Source organism: Pinus tabuliformis, chromosome 7, assembly GCF_031772625.1.
Source record: "Pinus tabuliformis cultivar Carrire ecotype Pingquan chromosome 7, CPIR1, whole genome shotgun sequence".
Classification (NCBI taxonomy): Eukaryota; Viridiplantae; Streptophyta; class Pinopsida; order Pinales; family Pinaceae; genus Pinus; species Pinus tabuliformis.
The window spans coordinates 569,651,354-569,671,590 of NC_142293.1; the positions used below are offsets into that span (position 1 = coordinate 569,651,354).

The 20,237-nt window shown below is 38.8% G+C and overlaps 1 protein-coding gene across 4 annotated transcripts in view; it reads left to right on the forward strand.

Annotated features, from left to right (window-relative positions):
* BSK1 (BR-signaling kinase 1) overlaps nucleotides 1-20,237 on the forward strand; it is a 202,526-nt gene that overhangs the window by 117,877 nt on the left and 64,412 nt on the right. For all 4 annotated transcript variants that reach the window (XM_089458521.1, XM_089458522.1, XM_089458524.1 and 1 more), the window contains exon 9: nucleotides 14,060-14,224. In XM_089458521.1, the coding sequence (XP_089314647.1) occupies nucleotides 14,060-14,224 (165 nt within the window). The remainder of the gene's footprint in view (nucleotides 1-14,059; nucleotides 14,225-20,237) is intronic.

Consider the following 20,237-nt stretch of genomic DNA (forward strand, 5'->3'; position numbering starts at 1 on the left):
TGTTGGTACTATATCTCAAAATTTAGACCTCATTCAATCACATTGAGCAATTCTCACTAAATATCGCTTAGGTGAGCATTTAGGGAAGCCTTCCTTTTGCTTAAATACCATTAAATAGTAGGAGAAATGTTGTTGAGGTGACTGTGGCAACTGATCTCTTGTTGCGCCAAAGACTAGTTCTGCCTAACAGGGCTTTGCACTAGGCCTGCTAGATTTTGTGGCAACAATGCCAACAATAAACACTACTTAATTGTCATCATGTTTATAATCATAACTAGGACATGGAAACTAGACTAAGAAATCAACCTTAAATTCATACATTGAGCCACTAAACCAAAATACCTATATCAAATTGTACAAAGAGGTCAAATAATGATGGGATGTACAAATTAAGAGAGAAATTATGGTTCTTATTGCCACCACTTATATGAAGGTTTATCTCGTACTACTAACAATGTGTTATTACTAAAGGTCTCATTTTTCTTGTAGTATCCCCAAGATTTTTTTCATTGAAGGATGGGAATATGTACTTTCTTTCATGTCTCCTTGATGCTTACAAATGTTCTAGGTAATAAACTAAAGCTAGTGGATTGTAATTTGTATTATTGCCAAGAGTTAAGTTTAAACAAGGAATATCAAGGGAAGATTCATTCTAGAAACAAATGATTAGGCTAAGAAATGGGGCAAAACGCGTTATTCCTCAAAATTGATTCAGACATGGCCAGATTGGGTGGGATTTCATTATAGACACGCTAAATAACCAATTTCTTTTGCAATGTTTTGAGCAATATTGATATGGCCACACTTACCAACATTGTAAAAGAATCACAAACACATGAAGGAAAGGAAAAATGCGAGCACTCAAAAGGAAATTGTGACCATTGTACATGTTGTGCACTCTATATTTTATTAGATATTAAAGTACAAAATTGGACACTAATCATCTTGGATCAGGGCTCTTAGGGTTACAAATATAAAAGACAAAGCTACATAAGTGATCACCTTTGAAAAAGTCACCTATGAGATATTCATAATGAGGTATGCAATATATAATATAAAATTAGAAAAGAGATAAAATAATATGACCCTAAGAAGGGCATATATGGGTTAAATGTAGATGTGATGTGTATATGTATATGTAATGGGGTTGGCCTAATAAGAGAGGGTCCAAATGTGCATAGGTGCATATGGAGATTGTGTGTTCATTAGTATTTGAATGAGGTTCTCGTTCTTTGAGTTATTGTGTAACTTATCTCTCTTATCCTTACTAGACTTGTGCTCCACACTCACATTGGTGTACATGGTGTGTACTTCTATTTATTTCTGTATATGCATCATAACATAAAATAAAAGCTATGTGTCACCTTTGGACTAAGTCCCACTAGCAATTAGGGACATCATTGCGTCATTATTAAACAGAAATTGTTCCTAATTTCTACTAGTGGGACACTCTCTCCAATGAAGGGCTCAATAGTTTGTAAGAGCTATGTGTTCATTGGCTTGATTAGTCTAGGTTGTTAGGGGAATGCCTATTGAAACGATAGTGTGTGCAGTAGATGTGGAATGTTGTGTTTGACTATAGTGGTTGGAAGAAGAAATGCCTTCCTTGAAAAATAGTGAAGTTGACTATAGGTTGTTGAGGTACATATGTATAAGAAAGGACCTTTGTGTTATTGGGATGAGGTGATCCATGAACAAGTTTGTCCAGAGAAGGATGCAACTCAATTTGCTCCTTTGTTATGGCTTGTGATGCATTATCTGATGTAAGATAGAGATTTTGTTTTGGACTTGGTGATTGAAAGGGAACCTTTTTCTTGAACGAGCTTTATGGAATAGGATGTTGAATATTGGGAGCAATGAGTATTGGACCTTAACAAAGGAATCCTAAACTTATGACCAAGCTAAGAATTGTTCTTGAGATGGTAAGGGGTTAAGAAAACTTGATGTAACTTTGTAGGCACTATTATCTTTGTGAAGTTTGTAGGCTGTGGAAGTCATTACAGGGTGTGAAAATTCCAAACTGGAATCCTATTGCAGCAATTGGAAATTATTCTCCTAATTGTTAATTTTATTTAACAATTTATTTGTTGTTTGCTACGACAAAAACTGAATAATTCACACCGCAACCTACACAAATAAAATTGCAAAAGAATAAACGTTGCAAGAAATGCTAGCACACACACATAGAAATAACACAATTATTTTAAAAGTCCCCGGAAAAACCCAACTTGGGAAAACCAGTGCATTAGCTTAGGGTTTTATTATTAAGCAATAGTGAAATATCCTGGCAAAAATACTGGCAAAAATGTAGTGAGAAAATTCCCTCAAACCCATAGGCAAATTCGGGCTTTGACCTCAGCTCCAAGTGAGCCGTCCAAACTAGCTCTGTGCAGCTACTGCGTCACCCTAGCGCAGTCTCTTCTGCACTCAGTTCGAATCAGCCTCTCCTCAAGTTGTTTGGTTTGTTTTTGTCTGGGAAAATGTCTCCCCTGGCCTCTGGAACCTTTGTCTAGCGTCCGGCATTGAAACTCATCTTTCCCCAGCAAAATTGAAACTGCCTCTAGAGGCTACTGCGTTGACCCAACATTAGCCTCTTTGTGGCTCTTCTGCCTCTTTGCAAAGGCACTCACCAGATCTGGAAATATTCCTCCGACTTCACTGTCTTTACCCCTTTCTCACTGCTTCGATCTCTAGCTCTCTTTCTGACAACTGATTGCTGCTACTCTGGAAATCGATCTGCTCAGAAATCGAACCTCTCAAGTGTATTGTCCATCACCACATCGACCTCCTCTTATAATCCTCTGTTGGAGAACAAACTACCAAGATTAAAACTTAATCAATGGTTAGGATCATCTTTGGATCGATCCGTGTGAGTTTCTAGATGATTCTCGCCTTGACTTAATTAATATTGATTAAGTAACCATATTCCCTAAGTTTAGACTTAGGAAATATTAAAAAACTGGTTAATAATATAATTAAGTCATTTCTAGGCAGAATTTCCAGAAACGATTTCTAGGTTTTGGGGATCTCATGTATTCTAGCCTCTCCATCAAATTTCGTGGCTAGAACACATCCGATGCTACAAAAACTAACACTTCCTCTTAGAGAGGAATGTGTTCTAGTGCTACTGCACACCCTGTCTTTGTATCATCTCTTGTCACGTTGTTGATGTCTGGTTGCTGCTGCCCACCAACCACTGCTTAACTTTGACATATGTTGCATTTGTGCTGCTGCTGACCTTGCTGAACTGCTACCAACACTGCTTTTGCGTTGCAACTCCCTCTCATTTGTTGCTGCTGCAACTGCAACCTCTGCTACTGAAAAGCATCCAAAAACACTGTATCAACTGTAATCAGTATAATGCCTCTGTCACCCAAGTCTCTGGCTGTTGCTAGTATTTGCACTGTCATTGAAGAATCAAAGTTGCTATTGACTCTACTCTATGTCAACTACACTGTGCTCCCCAAGATTTCATTGCTACTAGTCTCTGTAATTGTCACTCTAGCATCTGACTGCATCAACTGTCATTGATCCATCCTGCTACTGAATACTGTGGGCCCTCGTAGCTAGGTAATGGTCCATGAGGTGTACTCCTCAAGGATCCTGCCCAACTATAGCATTCTGGGGCTACAACGCCAAATCACCCCATCTCACTCTTGGAGATATGTCAACAATCATAGCGAAGTCTTCCTCCAACCTGGAGGATAGCCTATCGATCTCAGCATGTGCTGCAACTTGGTCCTGCTTTTTGAGAGGACATTGGGTACTATAGTGATCGAGTTCACCACACCTGAAGCACTTGACTTTCGACATGTCTTTCTTCTTCTTCATTTGCTCCCCGTGTCCCTGATTGGGACCCTTAGAAGCGAGGACCACATTCTCCTCCTCCTACACATGTTTTGTCCACTGCTGGTTCCACTGATGGGGCTCTTTAGAAGAGCTCGCCTCAGCCCACATCTTGTCCCAATCTGTGAGCTTGTCTCTGCCTAATATGCTTTGGACAAAGATCTGCCATTCCTCGAAGACACTGTTGAGTGCCAATCTCACAAGCTCTGTAAGTAAAGGCACTGCCCCAACAATTGACAACTGGTCTCGGACCTCCTGAACCCTAGTGATGAAAGGGCCTATGCCTTCCCTCTTCTACATTCGGATGAGTCTCAACTTCTCCTCGAGGTACATCTTCTGCTGCTCGGAAGTACCCTGATACAACGTGGCGAGAGCATCCCACATCTCCTTGGCAATATCTTTGCCAGCTATATGTGAAACGTCATGATCTCGAACTCCATCTAGGATCAACCTCTTCACCCGTGCCATCTCCTTCTTGTACTCCTTCAACTGATCTGCATCCGTGGGAACTACTACCACTGCATCAATATATGTTTTCACGCCAAACTATTCTAGAAGGAAGGACATCCTTGCCTTCTAGATGATGTATTTGGAATCTCTATCCAACATATCCTGATCATGAAGCCTAGCAGTGGCCATCTCAATAAAATGTCGAAAACCTCCTCTTTCCTTATGCTCAGCTGTTCCTTTGCCATTCGCACTCCCTTATGGAGTGAGAAGAACTACTCACAACGACTGTTGATTTGCAAGGAAAAATCAAACTTCTTGAGACTAGAAGTTCCCTGAGGAAAATTTTCCCTCTGTGTGTGCTCTTCATCCTTCCAGCCGATGTTGGCTTTGCTCTAGCAACCTACTTCAAAAACCATTGCGTCTAGCTAGAGATCTGCCCAACGAAAATACTGAGTTGCTCCCTCTGCCTCTGGAATCACTTGATCTAGAAGGATCAAATTTTTCTGCACCACTCAGAAAAAACAAACCTCCTCAAGCAACTTGGCCTCTTGGCAAAATGACTACGTTGCCCTTTGGAATTTCGACTTGCTACTCTTTATTGAGCAACGAAATTCTTTCTTTTCGCCTCAGAACTCTACGCTTGATCAACTGCGCTCTGATACCATGTGAAAATTCCAAATTGGAATCCTATTGCAGCGATTGGAAATTATTCTCCTAATTGTTAATTTTATTTAACAATTTATTTATTGTTTGCTATGGCAAATAATGAATAAGTCACACTGCAACCTACACAAATAAATTGCGGAAGAATAAAGTCAATAAACACTAGAAGAAATGCTAGCACACACACATAAAAATAACACAATTATTTTTGGACAAAAGTCCCCGGAAACACACAACTTGGGAAAACTGGTGCAGCAACTGAGGGTTTTATTATTAAGCAGCAGTGAAATAATCTGAGTACAATCTGGATGCTGAACACTGGCAGTCCCGTAGAGAAAATAATAGCAAAAATCTAGTGAAGAAATTCCCTCACCCCACAGGCAAATTTGGCCTTTGACCTCAGCTCCAAGTGAGTCATCCATTGCGTAGCTACTACGTCACCCTAGTGCAGTCTCTTTTGCACTCAGTTCGAATCTGCCTCTCCTCAAGTCGTCTGGTCTGGTGTTGTCTGGGAAATTGTCTCTCCTAGCCTCCGGGACCTCTGTCCAACATTTGGCACTGAAACTCGTCTTTCCCCAGCAAAATCGAAACTGCCTCTAGAGGTTACTGCGCTGCCCCAGCGTCAGCCTCTCTGTGGCTCTTTTGCCTCTTTGCAAATGTAGTCACTGGATTTGGAAATCTTCTTGCGGCTTCACTGTCTCTGCCCCTCTCTCATTGCTTCGATCTCTAGCTCTCTCTTCGACAACCTACTGTTGCTACTCTGGAAATTGATCTGCTCAGAAATCGAACCTCTCAAGTGTATTCTCCATCACCACATCAACCTCCTCTTATAATCCTTCGTTGGAGCACAAACGACCAAGATTAAAACTTAATCAATGGCTAGGATCATCTTTGGTTCGATCCGTGTGAGTTTCAAGATGATTCTCGCCTTGACTTAATTAATACTGATTAATTAACCATATTCCCTAAGTTTAGACTTGGGAAATATTTAAAGATTGGTTAATAATCTTATTAAGTCATTTCTAGGAGGAATTTCCAGAAACAATTTCTGGGTTTTGGAGATCTCATGCATTCTAGCCTCTCCACCAATTTTCGTGGCTACAACACATCCGATGGTATAGAAACTAACACAAGATACCTCACAATCATATTGGCAGGGATTGCTAAGAAGTGGATTACAAGAATCAAAGGTGTAACAAAATTGACAGGTATATCAATGAAAGGTCTAATGGAAAAAGTGTTGGAACACTTACAAGTCATAGGCATTGGTGAACCTTCTCATTTGACCTAGCCAAGACTACAAGGTTTGGGGTGTGACATTGTAGGAAGGTTGAGTGAGTTGACCAATTGTTTAAAATCCAAGTTTTTTGGGTTGCTATTAATTATTTGTTCGAGTTGTTGCCTAATTTGGAAATTGTGGGTGAATTGAGTTAGATCACAAGAGGGCCCTGGCTACACTTTGGCAAACACTCCTTGTTAATTTTAGTTAACAATGGTATGTTCTATGCTTGCAACAATTTCTTTGGTGTCCTTTAGTTAGCCTAATGACAATTCCCAATTTAATTTCCAATAGCAATCACATTGATCATCACATTGACAGGAACTGTAGATAGAACATGAACAATAAAAGCAGAAGAGAAGCCAAGACAAGAGAACACCACAATTTGGCGAATGCTGGGGAAAAACACCAAGATGGGGAAAACCCTTTGATCAATTCTTCTTATTATTACATCAAATGCTTAGCAGAAAGAGAGAGTAGAATAAAGTCAATATTGACTTGCCAATAGATGATCAAAAAGCCTAGAAAAACTGGGTTACTGTGCCAATTAATTTGACCCTCTAAAACATAAATTCTACCACAAAAAACACAGTCAAGGCAGGTCAAAATAGCCTTGGTCAAACCCTGCAATAGATCCGTGAGTTCGAACTCTTGAAATTCGTCCTCTTTTAGCCACATGTGTGAGGGAAGAAGAGTTGCTCTTGCAATTTGTACAACCCAACAAGATGAGGAGAGAGAATTGATAAATTATGATGATGCCAAATGAGGTTTGAGGTCTCTCTTATTGGGCTTCATGAGCCTACATGATAATGTGGGCAACCTTGACAATTTGCACATCTATGGGGTTGACCTCGAAAACATATTTTTCCTTGTCCAAATTTGATGATCTTTAGGTCAATTTTGGTCCTCTCGAAAAGAGGAATTCAATGCAATAATCATCTCCATCAATTAGGTTGTCCAAAATGGAATTTGGCCCTAGTTGCCAATTTTAACACTCCCTCTCAACTAGGGAGAATTCCACCTACCAATCAATCCATTATCATGCCATCCTGTCATCATGTACACTCTCTGCATCTCATCTCAAGTCTACTAAACACTGATGTAATAATGAAGAAGAATCAATCGAGAGTGAGTCACAAGACCTTGCCACACTTCATTGACAAAAGTCAGTCCAGGGGTAGAACCCTAATCGGATTTGATCCCAGATCAAGTTGTTGAACACCATGCATCCTAGACATAGGGAGTACGTCAGTACATGTTGCGTCTCTCTGTAATGCTATGGTCCCTATCCACTTTTCCCAACTCAGTGGCTAGATGAGAGGTACTTCCCATGAGTCCCATACTACATGTGTAGGATGTATGTTTGGGCATCCCCAAGAGAAGGTGAACCACTCATCTTGCTCATATGCCATAGGAGAAGGGGAATTACTCATCCTATGCATATATCAACAACTATAGGGGAAGGTGAACCACTCACCCATTGCTCTCATATATCATCATGGGGTATCACAGGGGAAGGTGAACCACTCACCCTATACACGTTGAACCTATAGGGGAAGGTGAACCACTCACCCTATGGTTGCAGATAGCTCCAAGAAGTACCCCAAGGCCCAGGAGCTCCCAGAGCTTAATGTCCGACTCAAGCAGGACACTTATGGGAGGGTCCTTCCATGACTCCAAGTCTCTCTTGGAAGGCTAAGAATTTGACCTTCCCCAAGGGCTCGGTGAGAATGTCAGCAATTTGCTCATCAGTTCTGATGTGATGGAACCTTATTGCTCCCTGTTGTACCATATCTTGGATAAAGTAGTACCTGATATCAATGTGCTTGGAGCGGTCATGGAACACAGGATTCTCTGAAAGGAAAATCTCACTCTGGTTATCGCAATGTATCATGGTGGTGTCTGTAATGTGCTCAAACAACTCACTGAAGAGCTTCCTCAAACATACAACTTCACAACAAGCCATACTAGCAGCGATATATTCGGCCTCGGCGGTGCTTGAAGCAACCAATTTTTGCTTCTTTCTCATCCATGAAATTGAGGCAGACCCCGATGAGAAGTAGCATCCCGACGTGCTCTTTCCATCTACCACATTGTAATCCCAATCAACATCAGAATATCTATGTAGTCTCAAATTCTCGAGAATGTATCTTAGCCCATAGTTGATTGTTCCACGAAGATATCTCAAGAGATTCTTAGCAGCAATCCAATGTATGTGATGACGTTCAACCATAAATTGACTCAAAGTATTTGCAGTGAAGCATATGTCCGGATGGGAGTTTACCAAGAACATCAGGGCCACCACAAGTTGTCGATACTCGGAAGGGTTTGCCAATTCAGACCTAGCAGCACTTTGACACAACTTCTTGAAGTTGGGTTCCATCGGAGTAGACACAGACTTGCAATCCACCATCCCACATCTCTCTAGCAACTTCACAATGTATTTTCCTTGAGAAATGAAAATCTCACTCGGGTTTTGCTAGACCCCCAGGCCTAGGAAGTAATGCATTAGTCCTAGGTCCTTCATCTCGAACTCAGAAGTCAACTCCCTCTTAGACTAATAAATGTGAGAGTCTACACCAGTCAGAAAGATATCATCAACATAAAGGAGAAAAATAAGAGGCATGTCCTTTTCAACCTTGAAGTATAGATTAGGATCAGCATAGCTCCTCATAAATCCCAGCTTCACTAGATAACTGTCAATCCTCTCATACCAAGCCCTAGGGGCGTGCTTCAACCCATAGAGAGCTTTCTTCAACTTGTATACATGTGTCCTTCGATCTTGAACTCAAATCCTTGAGGTTGTTCCAAGTAGACTTCCTTCTTAATCGAGCCTTGTAAGAAAGCAGATTTGATGTCCATTTAGGCTCCATCCTTGATTGGCAACTAGAGCAATAATAGATCGGATAGTGGTATATCGGGCAACCGGTGCAAATATCTCATCATAGTCCACTCCTTCCTTTTGAGAGAAGCCACGAGCAACAAACCTAGCCTTGTATTTTTCAACACTCTGTTCAACTCCATGTTTAATTTTATAAAGCCATTTTGAGGTGACCACAAACTTGTCTTTAGGTCTAGGCATCACGTCCTAGACGTCATTCTTCATTATCAATTCATATTCCTCATTCATCACATCCTTCTAGACTTGGTGTTTTACGACTTCCTCAAACATGCATGGTTCCACTTGAACAATAGTACTCATAGCAGCCAAATAACCTTGATACCTGTTCGACTTCTTACTTTCACTAAATGTCTCTCTTGGAGCAATATGTCTTTCACCATCTTTGAGAGTATCTTTGAGCCATAATGGACGTTTCCTTGAGGTAGAGGGATCACCAAGAGGTGGATCAATAGGATCCATCGGGCCTTCAGTATTGGGCATAGGCTCATCTGTCGAAGATTCATCCTGTTTTTTCACAGCATCATCATCGTCCTTCCTTGGGATAGGGAGATCTTTGGCTTTCCCAAGGGCAATGTCTTCATTAATGGTGACATCACCGCTTATTTCCACATCTCTTTGACCAGGAACATAGATTCTATATGCCTTTGAATTTTCACTGTAGCTGATGAATATTCCTTTCTTCCCCCAAGCTTCCAACTTATTCCTTTTCTCTTTAGGCACATCAAAATACACTGAACAACCCAATTCTAAAATGAGAAACATCAAGTTTCTTACCAGTGAAAACTTCCTTGGGTGTCTTGAAATCCAACGCTTGATGAGGGCTCCTATTTTGAACATATACAATAGTGTTGGTAGCTTCTCCCCATAAGAATTTCAATAGACCTTGATCATGGAGCATGGCACGAGTGGCTTCTGTGATTGTTTGATTCTTCCTTTCAGCAACACCATTTTGCTCAGGGGTGTATGGAACAATTGCCTTCCTCTTAATGCCATCCTCTCCACAAAAGTCATTGAATTCATTTCCATTGGAGGACTTATCTCTCTCCATGATTCTTGTTTCCTCTTGAGTGCATCTAGCCAACAACTCATCGAAACTAGGTATCCTATCATTGTTGAGGATGGTGGTGGTAAACACTTCCCATGGTCTTGAAAGACGTCCAAGTGTAATGAGAGTGAGCTCCCTATCAGCAATAACTTCTTCAATAGATAGTAAGTCATTCTTGATTTGAATTATTCTCATGAAGTAGGATTGGATAGATTCCCCTTATCCATCTTGATATCCTTCAACTTGTTCTTGAGAAAGAGAATTTGATTCACATTGTTCACTTTGGACATCCCAACCAGCTTATCATACATCCCCTTAGATGTTCCCGAATCAAAAATATAGGCAACCATATGCTTTTGAATGGAGTCAATGGTAATTTTCTTAGCTTTGACCTCACCTTTTCTATACTTCGTCTTAGCAACAACCAGTGCATTTGAAGGAGACTCCATCACTTTTCTTTGCACATAGTCCAATACTTCATGGTCCTACAAAGTCAGGTCCAAAGTCATCTTACATGCATGAGAGTCAGATTTGTCATTGAGTTTGCCCTCAGTCTTGAAGTAATATGTAGATGCCATGGAGACTTGTCCAATAGTCTTGACCAACAAATCTCTTAGTTATTGCTTTTCTGAGTTCTCTCTCTTGCTTGGGCTTTGTCTTCCCCTGGGCTTTGATACCATGTTAATTTTAGTTAATAATGGTATGTTCTATGCTTGCAACAACTTCTTCAATGTCCTTTAGTTAGCCCAATGACAATTTCCAATTTAATTTCCAATAGCAATCACATTAATCATCACATTGACAAAAACTGTAGATAGAACATAAACAATAAAAGCATAAAGACAAGCCAAGACAAGAGAACACCAGAATTTGGTGAATGTTAGGGAGAAAACTCAAGATGGGGAAAACCCTTTGATCAATTCTTCTTATTATTATATCAAATGTTCAGCAGAGAGAGAAAGAGTACAATAAAGTCAATATTGACTTGCCAATAGATGATCAAAACTACTGTCCAAAACAGCCCAGTCAATCTGTGATTTTACTGCTTTCAGATAGCAGCAGTCAACAACCCTAACCAGAAAGTCAATGCTGGTCAACGCAGCAGCAAAAAGTCCACAATGTAGCTCGGTCAAACCCAGTCAAATTCAGCCTTCTTTGCTGGTCAAAGTCAGCGCAAAACAGTTTCAAAACAGTCGGTTAAACTTGGTGAAAGTCTGCACTTCTGTCCTGCAGTCAGCCTGGTCAACAAGCCCAAAAAACTTCGGTTTCTGTGCCAATTAATGTGGCCTTCGAAAACAGAAATTCTGGCACAAAAGACACAGTCAAAGGAGGTCAAAATGACCCTGGTCAATGCTAGTCAAACCCTGCAACAGATCCTGGAATTTGGCCTCTTGAAATTCATCCTCTTTCAGCCACACATGTGAGAGAAGAAGAGCTGCTCCTGCAATTTGTATGACCCATTCAGATGAGGAGAGAGAATTGATGAGTTGTGATGATATGCCAAAAAAGGTTTGAGGTCTTTTGTATTTATACAAGAGACATGTCCATTGGGCTTCATGAGCCTACGTGATGATGTGGCCGACTTTGACAATTTGCACATGTGTGGGCTTGACCTCGAAAACATATTTTTCTTTGTCCAAATTTGATGATCTTTAGGTCGATTTTGGTCCTCTCGAAAAGAGGAATTGAATGCAATAATCATATCCATCAATTGAGCTGGTCAAAGTGGAATTCGGCCCTAATTGCCATTTTTAATGCCCCCAAAAAGCTTAAACTAATTCATAAACACTAGCTCGACTCACAATGGCCCTAGGATAGGTAGGTACCCATCATGCTGAAGGAGGAAGTGTTGAACTGCCAGTAGGAGTTTGCTCAAGGGCAAGATGCAAAAGGTTAAGGAGGGGCATTGAGTTTTCAACCACAAGGGAAAGTGGCTCGGGTATACCGCATAAGCCATCAAGCAAACCTATGAGGCAGCATGGAGCCAAGAATGACTAGATCGAAGTCATTGAGTGCACTGGTGATAAACTTCATTTTCACTAGTTGTTCGCATCGTATTATCCCTTTCGTTTTCCCATATACTCAAATATCTTTTGTTCTAGTCTTCAAAATGTATATTATTATGCATCGATAATGTTATATTTTAGGGGTAGGTGGTCTAATAGAATCAGCTTGGTAGTGTGTTCTTCGACATTATTACCAAATTCTACTAGTTGTATTAATGCCTTTAATGCATTAACATTAATAGAGTATCTTTTGTTATAGTCTTTGAAATATGTATTATTATGCATCGATAATGTTATATTTTACGGGTAGGTGGTCTAATAGAATCAGCTCGGTAGTGTCTTCTTCGACATTTTTACCAATTTCTGCTAGTTGAATTAATGCCTTTAATGCATTAACATTAATGGTTATCATTTTTCCTTTGATCATTTAAAGTCCAGAAAAATTGCTTCTTTAAGATAAACTTTGTGTTTTGGTTTTTTGATCCAAATAGTTATTTAATGGTTCCCATATTTTCTTCGAGACTTTCGATATATTAAGATGGTGAATTTAGGTATTAAAAATTCCTAAACCAGTAGTCCCATTGACCTGTTCGTGATCATATGTTGGACATTAGTAATATTATCTTATCTTATTTTGTCTTATCTATGAAGCTACCCTACTTTTTAGTTGCCTTTGACATTCTCATCGGTAGTATCATCTTATTTATGTAGGTCATTTTTATGACATTGAATGAGTAAAGTACGAATTTTGACTCTTGAGTTTATGGTTCTATTTGTATGATCTACGATGTATTGATATTTTTGTGCGTGTATGTAGATCTATTTGTAAATGTTCAAAAGGTTATATCTTTATATCTATATTTTAAACTTGGTATTTTTTTTAAAATTATACACACACACATGCATCTCGTTTTAGAGGGTTTACATGTTCATGTCAAACACTCAAGTCTTTGTGTCAATGTGTTATGTGACTTGGTCTTATGATTGTCGGTAGGGTTGTTACATGGTTTCTATATGTTGGTCCTCAATTTTCCTCACCATTTCCTTTCTCTTTGTTGGTTTCACGATGGGTTGTTTTGATACTTTAGTTGTGCCTTGTGGATATTTACCCTTCAACCTAATGTCCTAAACTTCAGGAAATCTAAAAATTTAACAAATTGACACGCTTTGGACTATACGTATTGACTCGTTGGAAAATATTAATTTGTTAGGGTATTAATTTAAGCGGGTTATTTTAACAAATTGACTTATCCAAGGTCGGGGAAGAAAGTCCAAATGGTGAACTGGCTGCTCAGGTGAAGCTGGAGAGACTCCAGCTTTGGGATCCCCTAGAGCAGATTTGTTTGTGGGTCTGGTCGCATTTGTCTCTTGGTATGGGTTAGGAACTGCAAAAAAGTTGCAGGTTGCATCTAGCTAGACCATGTCAAACAGATGCCAACATCTTGTTTTTGTTGTTTGCATCAACAAATTGGGAGAACTTCTATCATTTCAGTCTGGCACATGGCATTTTATTGTCATAATATACATACTAGAATATTCTTAAAATGCGGTTAGTTTGGGTAATTTGACAAGTTTCAAGACACAAATCATTTTATTGCAGATTGTTCTCTACAAGGTTTTGTAACCAAATATTTTCAAAAAGTTGCAACTCATATTGATTAGGTTTCAATTTGAATTTTTTGTATTGGGAAAGTTGCAAAACTGGTCTTCCATTATTTATCCTGGTTTGCTGGCATCCTATGACCTTCTTTCTGTGGTGTTATATAAGGGAAGATTTAAATTGATTGCTTTTTGGTAAGAGCACACTTGAAATATATGGAAAGCAAATTATTTACTTTTCTTCTTACATCCAACACGGGAGTTTGTAGGTACCATCTCATGTCATGATGGCTATAACAAGACAGGAAGCAACACCGCCATCTCCACAAATTCCACTTTCTCAGTTGGGAGAAGCCTGTGCTAGAATGGATTTGACTGCAATGCATCAGATAATGGTCATGATGCATTACAAGGATGATGAAGGTACTAATGAGGTAAGTGGTTTCTGTTTTCCCTCACATAAGTAATGTCTTCATTGCACTCTCTTCAGAAGATATATTGAGGAAATATAAATATGATATATCATGTCTTCCAGTATTCATTCTTGATTCTCAAGTTTGAAACAATGAAATTAGAACAGAAATAACATAAATGTGAACTGGTTGTCTTGTCTTTGGATTTTCTATCTGTTTGCATTGATTCTTCAATCAAGGATCATGACATTTCAATTTCTTTTCCATTGTTTTTCAATTCAGGTTGTACTGTGTAATTAATGGCCTTTCTGCATGGATTGATGTTCTGGATAAAATTAATGTTAAATAGCTGGACTGGGATAAATTAAACTATAATTTTTTTTTAAATGCAACTGTAAGAGTGACTTGAAGAGTGCAATAACTTTTGTAGGGCTTAGTCAATCTGGGTTCATTTTAACCTAAATAGAAATTCATTAAACTTATTGCTGTGTCGAATTTGAAATTAATAAATTCTGATAGATTTTATCTTTATTTATATCTGAAATGATTCCAAGCCTTCCTTTCTCTATGCTGTAATTTTGTCCTTTACAGGTATGATTAGATGCGTTTTTTAGATTATAAGACAAATGAACACAGAATGACTGGTCTTAATTGGAGCATTTCTTAATCTGTGCTGGATGCACATGTTATGGTGGGCATTCTCTCGAGTATGCTGGGGATCTGCCTATCATTGGATGTGCAGCCAGTGTGGGTTGGGTACTCTCTTCCTCAACCAGTTTTACTGAATTTTCATTTAACATTTTAGCTTTTTTGTTTTTGTCCTCCCAACAGAAGATATCTGTTGCACTGTTGCAAGTATTATGTCCGTGAATATATTGCTGAGGGTCTGGAGTATATTTTATCAGCAATATTGGGGAAGTTATTGGGAAACTTCAAAAAATTATAAACATATTCGTTTTTTTTCCTAAATGTTTGTAAAGCAACAACAACATCAAAAAACACATTGCACAGAAATATGAAACTAAGACAGATATATAAGATGTGTAAGATATCAAGTGATACATTACACATCAATGCTTAATCTTGATAGTTTTCTCAAGTCCTAGTAGGCCAATACAAAATCAGATATAAAAAACTTTTGCCATTATCATCATCTTGAGTCATATAGATTTGAAAATGATATATACTTAGTGGAAGCATTGATTCCCTTTACCCTTTTTATGGCCAAAGCTAACCTTTCTTCCTCTAAAAGCAGCAGGTGCTCCATCTGAAGTGGAAGTTGGAGTGAAGTTGAAACATCTTTTGGCAGCTGCCTATGTCTATGTAGGTAGTGGTGATGATAGACTCTATTTCTTCTCCTCCAAAGGTATTTGCGTTAGAGGTGGAGCATTGTCCTCCTCTTTCCCATGCCATGCCTTGCCCACACCCCCACCACATCCCTCAATGCATTGAAATCTTCCTCTAACCACTCCACCTCCAAGAGAAGCCCTGCAGTCTCTAGCCTCTATTGTGCAGTGGTGTCAATCACATCCAACCAAGTGGTCTTGATATTAGAGTTTTATCAATCTGCTTCAGCCACAGCCCGATATCATAGTCGACATAGACAATGTCATTAATGCAATGAGATTCTAACCTATAAAAGATTGTATGCAAGTCATATTATAATTAGAGGGTGTTGAGTCATAAATTAATATATTATAATAAATTAAAATTTTAATTTGAACATTTCTAACCTGTTGTGCTTCTTAGTGTGCATTTTTTCAAATACAATTCAGCACCTCGTGTGGCTTGAAGAGCTGCAAGTTCCACCAAGCAGCCAACTGACAAGTTTTTGTAAATTTGGCACTTTTTTGACATCGTTTGGCCACCAAACATCTATAGTGAATAAACAATGAAAAGGCAAAGACTTGAATTACATTTGCGTTGAGTAGCAAATAGATAGAAAGGAAAGACATTGAAATTTGTAACAAATTGAAGCTTCCCTGAGATTCAAGTGGTCTTGTCCTAGACAACCATGTGATAACAAATGTTTTGGTCAGTGTTGCGAACATTGCGATTTAAAAAAAAAAGAACGTGATTTTTTTGCGATGCCGATAAAATCAACCCATGAAATTGCCGATTTTTTCGATTTGAAAAAATCGCAATTTATAAAAAATTGTGAGTCGATGACAAATAGTCGCTGGCTGCGCGGCAGAGCGATTTTAAAGCTTAATTTTGGTTTTTTCTTTTCTCTCATTTTGCAGACAAAGGGCAGAGGTAAGAGCTAAGGAGGAGGGGAACTCGTCTACAATGGAAAGAGAGGAGAAAAGTAAAGGAATTTAGCATCCCAAGCAAAAGAAATTCAAGTTTGGACCAAGTTTCTTCAGCAGGGCATAGTTTCAGGTATGGGCGTCAAATTTGGCCCCATTTTTTTTTTGTTTTTCCTTGGGTTTTTATGACCCATATATTTGACATGATTTTTGGTTAGATTTGAGTGTGTTTTTTTTTCAAAATTTCAAAATCTTGATTGTTAGTTTTATCTATCTAATTTCTTCTTGTGCCCTAGTTTTCTCCCATGATTGCTGCTTGGGGTTGAATGTGTTTTTTTGCCATTATCGTTGTATTGAATTGAGGTTTTTTTTTGTTGTTATCAAAAATTCAAAACGTTGTATGTAAATAGTAATTTCATTTGTTTAACTTGCAATTCTTTTGTGCCCTAGGTTCAAACTTCAATCTTCAATCTTACATTAAAACTCAAGATTCAACAAAGTTACAAACATGCCAAGGAAATTGGACCCTTTGTGGGAATTTGGTGAACCTGATGGAGGGTTTGACAAATCAAATTTGACTTGCAAGTTATGTGGGCATCATATGACAATGGGGTATACAAATTGAAGTTCCACCTTTCGCAAACTCCTGGACATGAGGTAGTGCCTTGCAAAAATAATCCGAAGAGCCCTCAAATCATTGGAAGAAATAGAGACAACCAAATTGTTCAAGGCAGCTCTGTAGAGTCAAATGGAAGTGGGTGGAGTAGTAGGATTGGGAGGTGACTGTGAGAGTGGTACTGGTTCTTCTTCACCATCAACATCTACACTCAACCTCATAGCACCTCATCATTTTTGTTCCTAGAATCACACTTGGTGCACAACCATCTATCATGTTAGCTCTTAAGAAAAGGGAGAAGGAAGAAGCTGACAAGTTGTTGGGTAGGTGTCCACTTTGGAGTGATATTTATTTAAGCATTGCCAGGAACTATCCATTTTTCCAGCCTGCGATTGATGCTATTGCTATTGTGGCCCAGTGTACAAAGCCCCTTTAGAGGGTGCATTCTTCAGAATGAAAAGGTTGACTGCATTAAGAGATTGGAGGAGTTTAGGGGATTATGGGCACACACAAGATGCATTGTGATGTCAGATGGTTGGACCAATCAAAAGGGTAGAAGCCTTATTAACTTCTTAGTTAATTGTCCCAAGGGCATAATGTTTATGAAATTTGTTCATGCATCTACACATATCAAAAGGCCACGGTTATTATGTGATTTGTTGGACGTGTTCATTCAGGAGGTGGGTCCACAACATGTTGTCCAAGTCATAACAGACAATGCTGCAAATTATGTTGTTGTTGGCAAGATGCTTATGGAGAGGCATCCTAACTTATTTTGGACACCTTGTGCTGCACACTGCATTGATTTGATGTTGGAGGACATAGGAAAAATTCATTTTGTCAAGGATATTGTTGAATCATCAAAAAACATTACAAAATTTATATATAATCATGCATTTGTGCTTCATTTGATGAGAACATTCACCAACAACAAGGAGTTGGTGCGCCTTGCCATTACACAGTTTGCCACTAGTTTCATATCTCTTCAATCCCTCCTGAATTCTATGTGGGATGTGAAGAGAATGTTTCTTTCAAAGGAGTGGCATGCTTTGTCATATAGCCGCAAACCAGAGGGAGAGGCCATATGCAGGTTAGTTTCATACCAGGAAAGATTTTGGGCGAGAGTGCAGGAGGTGTGTAGCATTACTGAACCTTTGGTAAAGGTTCTTCGATTAGTTGATGGAGACAAACCCACAACTTATATGAGGCCATGGATAGAGCCAAAGAATCCATTCGCAACTACTATGATGATAAGGGCGATGAGGGGTTTCAGAAACAACAACTACTATGATGATAAGGGGGATGAGGGGTTTCAGAAACAACAACTCATATGGGAAGTGATTGATGAGGGATCTACACTCCATCGTCCCAGTCATGTTGGAGGGATCTACCTAAACCCCGCATTTTCTTACTCATGTGATTTCTTATTTCTTATTTTATGTTGAGTTCGTGGATGGATTTTTCACTTGTGTTCAGAAGATGGTGCCATTTCTAGCAAAACGTGCAAAATTTTTCAAAGAAATGGAGATATACAAGATGGGAGGTGGCACATTTAGCTTTGACATGGCTTTTGTGGATAGTAAAACTAAAATGCCAGGTAAGCTTTAGTTTGTTTCAAATTTCATTGTCTCTTCAAGTTCATACTTTGCTTCAACTTTCAAATTTCATTTTTTTCTTATGTTTATCTTTTTTGTTGTAGATGCATGGTGGAGAAGCTATGGTGGCAGAGTACCCAATCTCCAAAGGCTTGCCATTTGAGTGCTCAACCAAACATGTAGCTCCTTCGTATGCAATTGCAACTGGAGTGTATTTGAAAAAATACACACTAAGAAGCGGAAAATATTAAAATATTCCAATTAATTTTTTGAATTCATTAAATAATATTTTTTTTATAATTATTAATTTATTATTTATAATTTATTAATTTATGACCCTTGTACAGGTTGGAGTCCCAACAACTTAATGACATGGTCTACATCTACTACAATTTTCAATTGTGGGTGAGGCAACTTGAGAGGACATGTGATGTGGAGGTCATCTCTTTGGATGATTGACACCACTACTGCATGGAGGTAGCGGAGGAGGTAGAGGAGGAGCCTAGGAGGAGGAGCAACAGGAGGAGGAGGTGACACCACCTACCCCTGTCACCAGCAGAGGACGTGGTCTACCTCCTATAGCTCATAGTTCTTCAGCGTCTAGAGCACAACCCCACTCCCTTCTTCATCTAGAGGGAAAGTTGTTACATTTTCTCGCAAGAGGGGCAGAGGAAATCACTAGTATTAGTTGTTTGTTTCATTTCATTGTATATGACTCATGATGTGAGATACATTATTATATTTTTTGTTGATATCTCGAGGCTGGGTTGGGACTTAGGACTTAGTATTCAGGACATGATTCACTATTATGTGTGATGTAGCACTGGACATGATATTACACATCTTATGTATTAGTTCTCTTTTCATATTTATGTGTCAATGCATTTATTTTATGTTGTGGATGCTTTAGATATTAAGAAAATGAAAAAAATGATTTTTTTTTTTGAATTTGCCGATTTTTTTTCTCGATTTTTATAATTTTTTATTTTTTTTAATATTTGTTTGCTGATTTCAGCCCCTCGCCGATTTAATTTCGATCGCGATGTTCGCAACATTGGTTTTGGTGGTGAACCTTCATATCTTATTTGTTCTAAAATTTCTAAGCATTCAATAGGAGTCAACACTGTCCTTTGGACATGTTGGAGGAATCTTACTTGTGACCTTAGCATCGAATGTAAAACCACAGGGTTAAGAGAATGCAAAATTGAGGTATAGCCTATTTCATGGATGGACTGATGGAGAATATTGTTCCATTGTTCATCAATCGACTGCCATATTTCATATATTTTATTGAATTCCTCCTCCCCTTGTCCTCATAGTATATGTGGATATATTCCTTGGCTATATTTATAGCCACATAGAAGTAAACCCTTGTAGGCTTGTCACCATTAACCAGGCAAAGAGCCTTTTTGAAGGTTCTCGAATGGCACACACCTCTCCCACTTTTGTCAAAAAACTCTCTTGGTACACTAGTTTGGGTATGACTTATGTATTCAATTTACTATTCTATGTATTAACATCCCACTCATCTGAAAAGAAATATTCACTTCACCACCTCCATCATAGAAGTGATG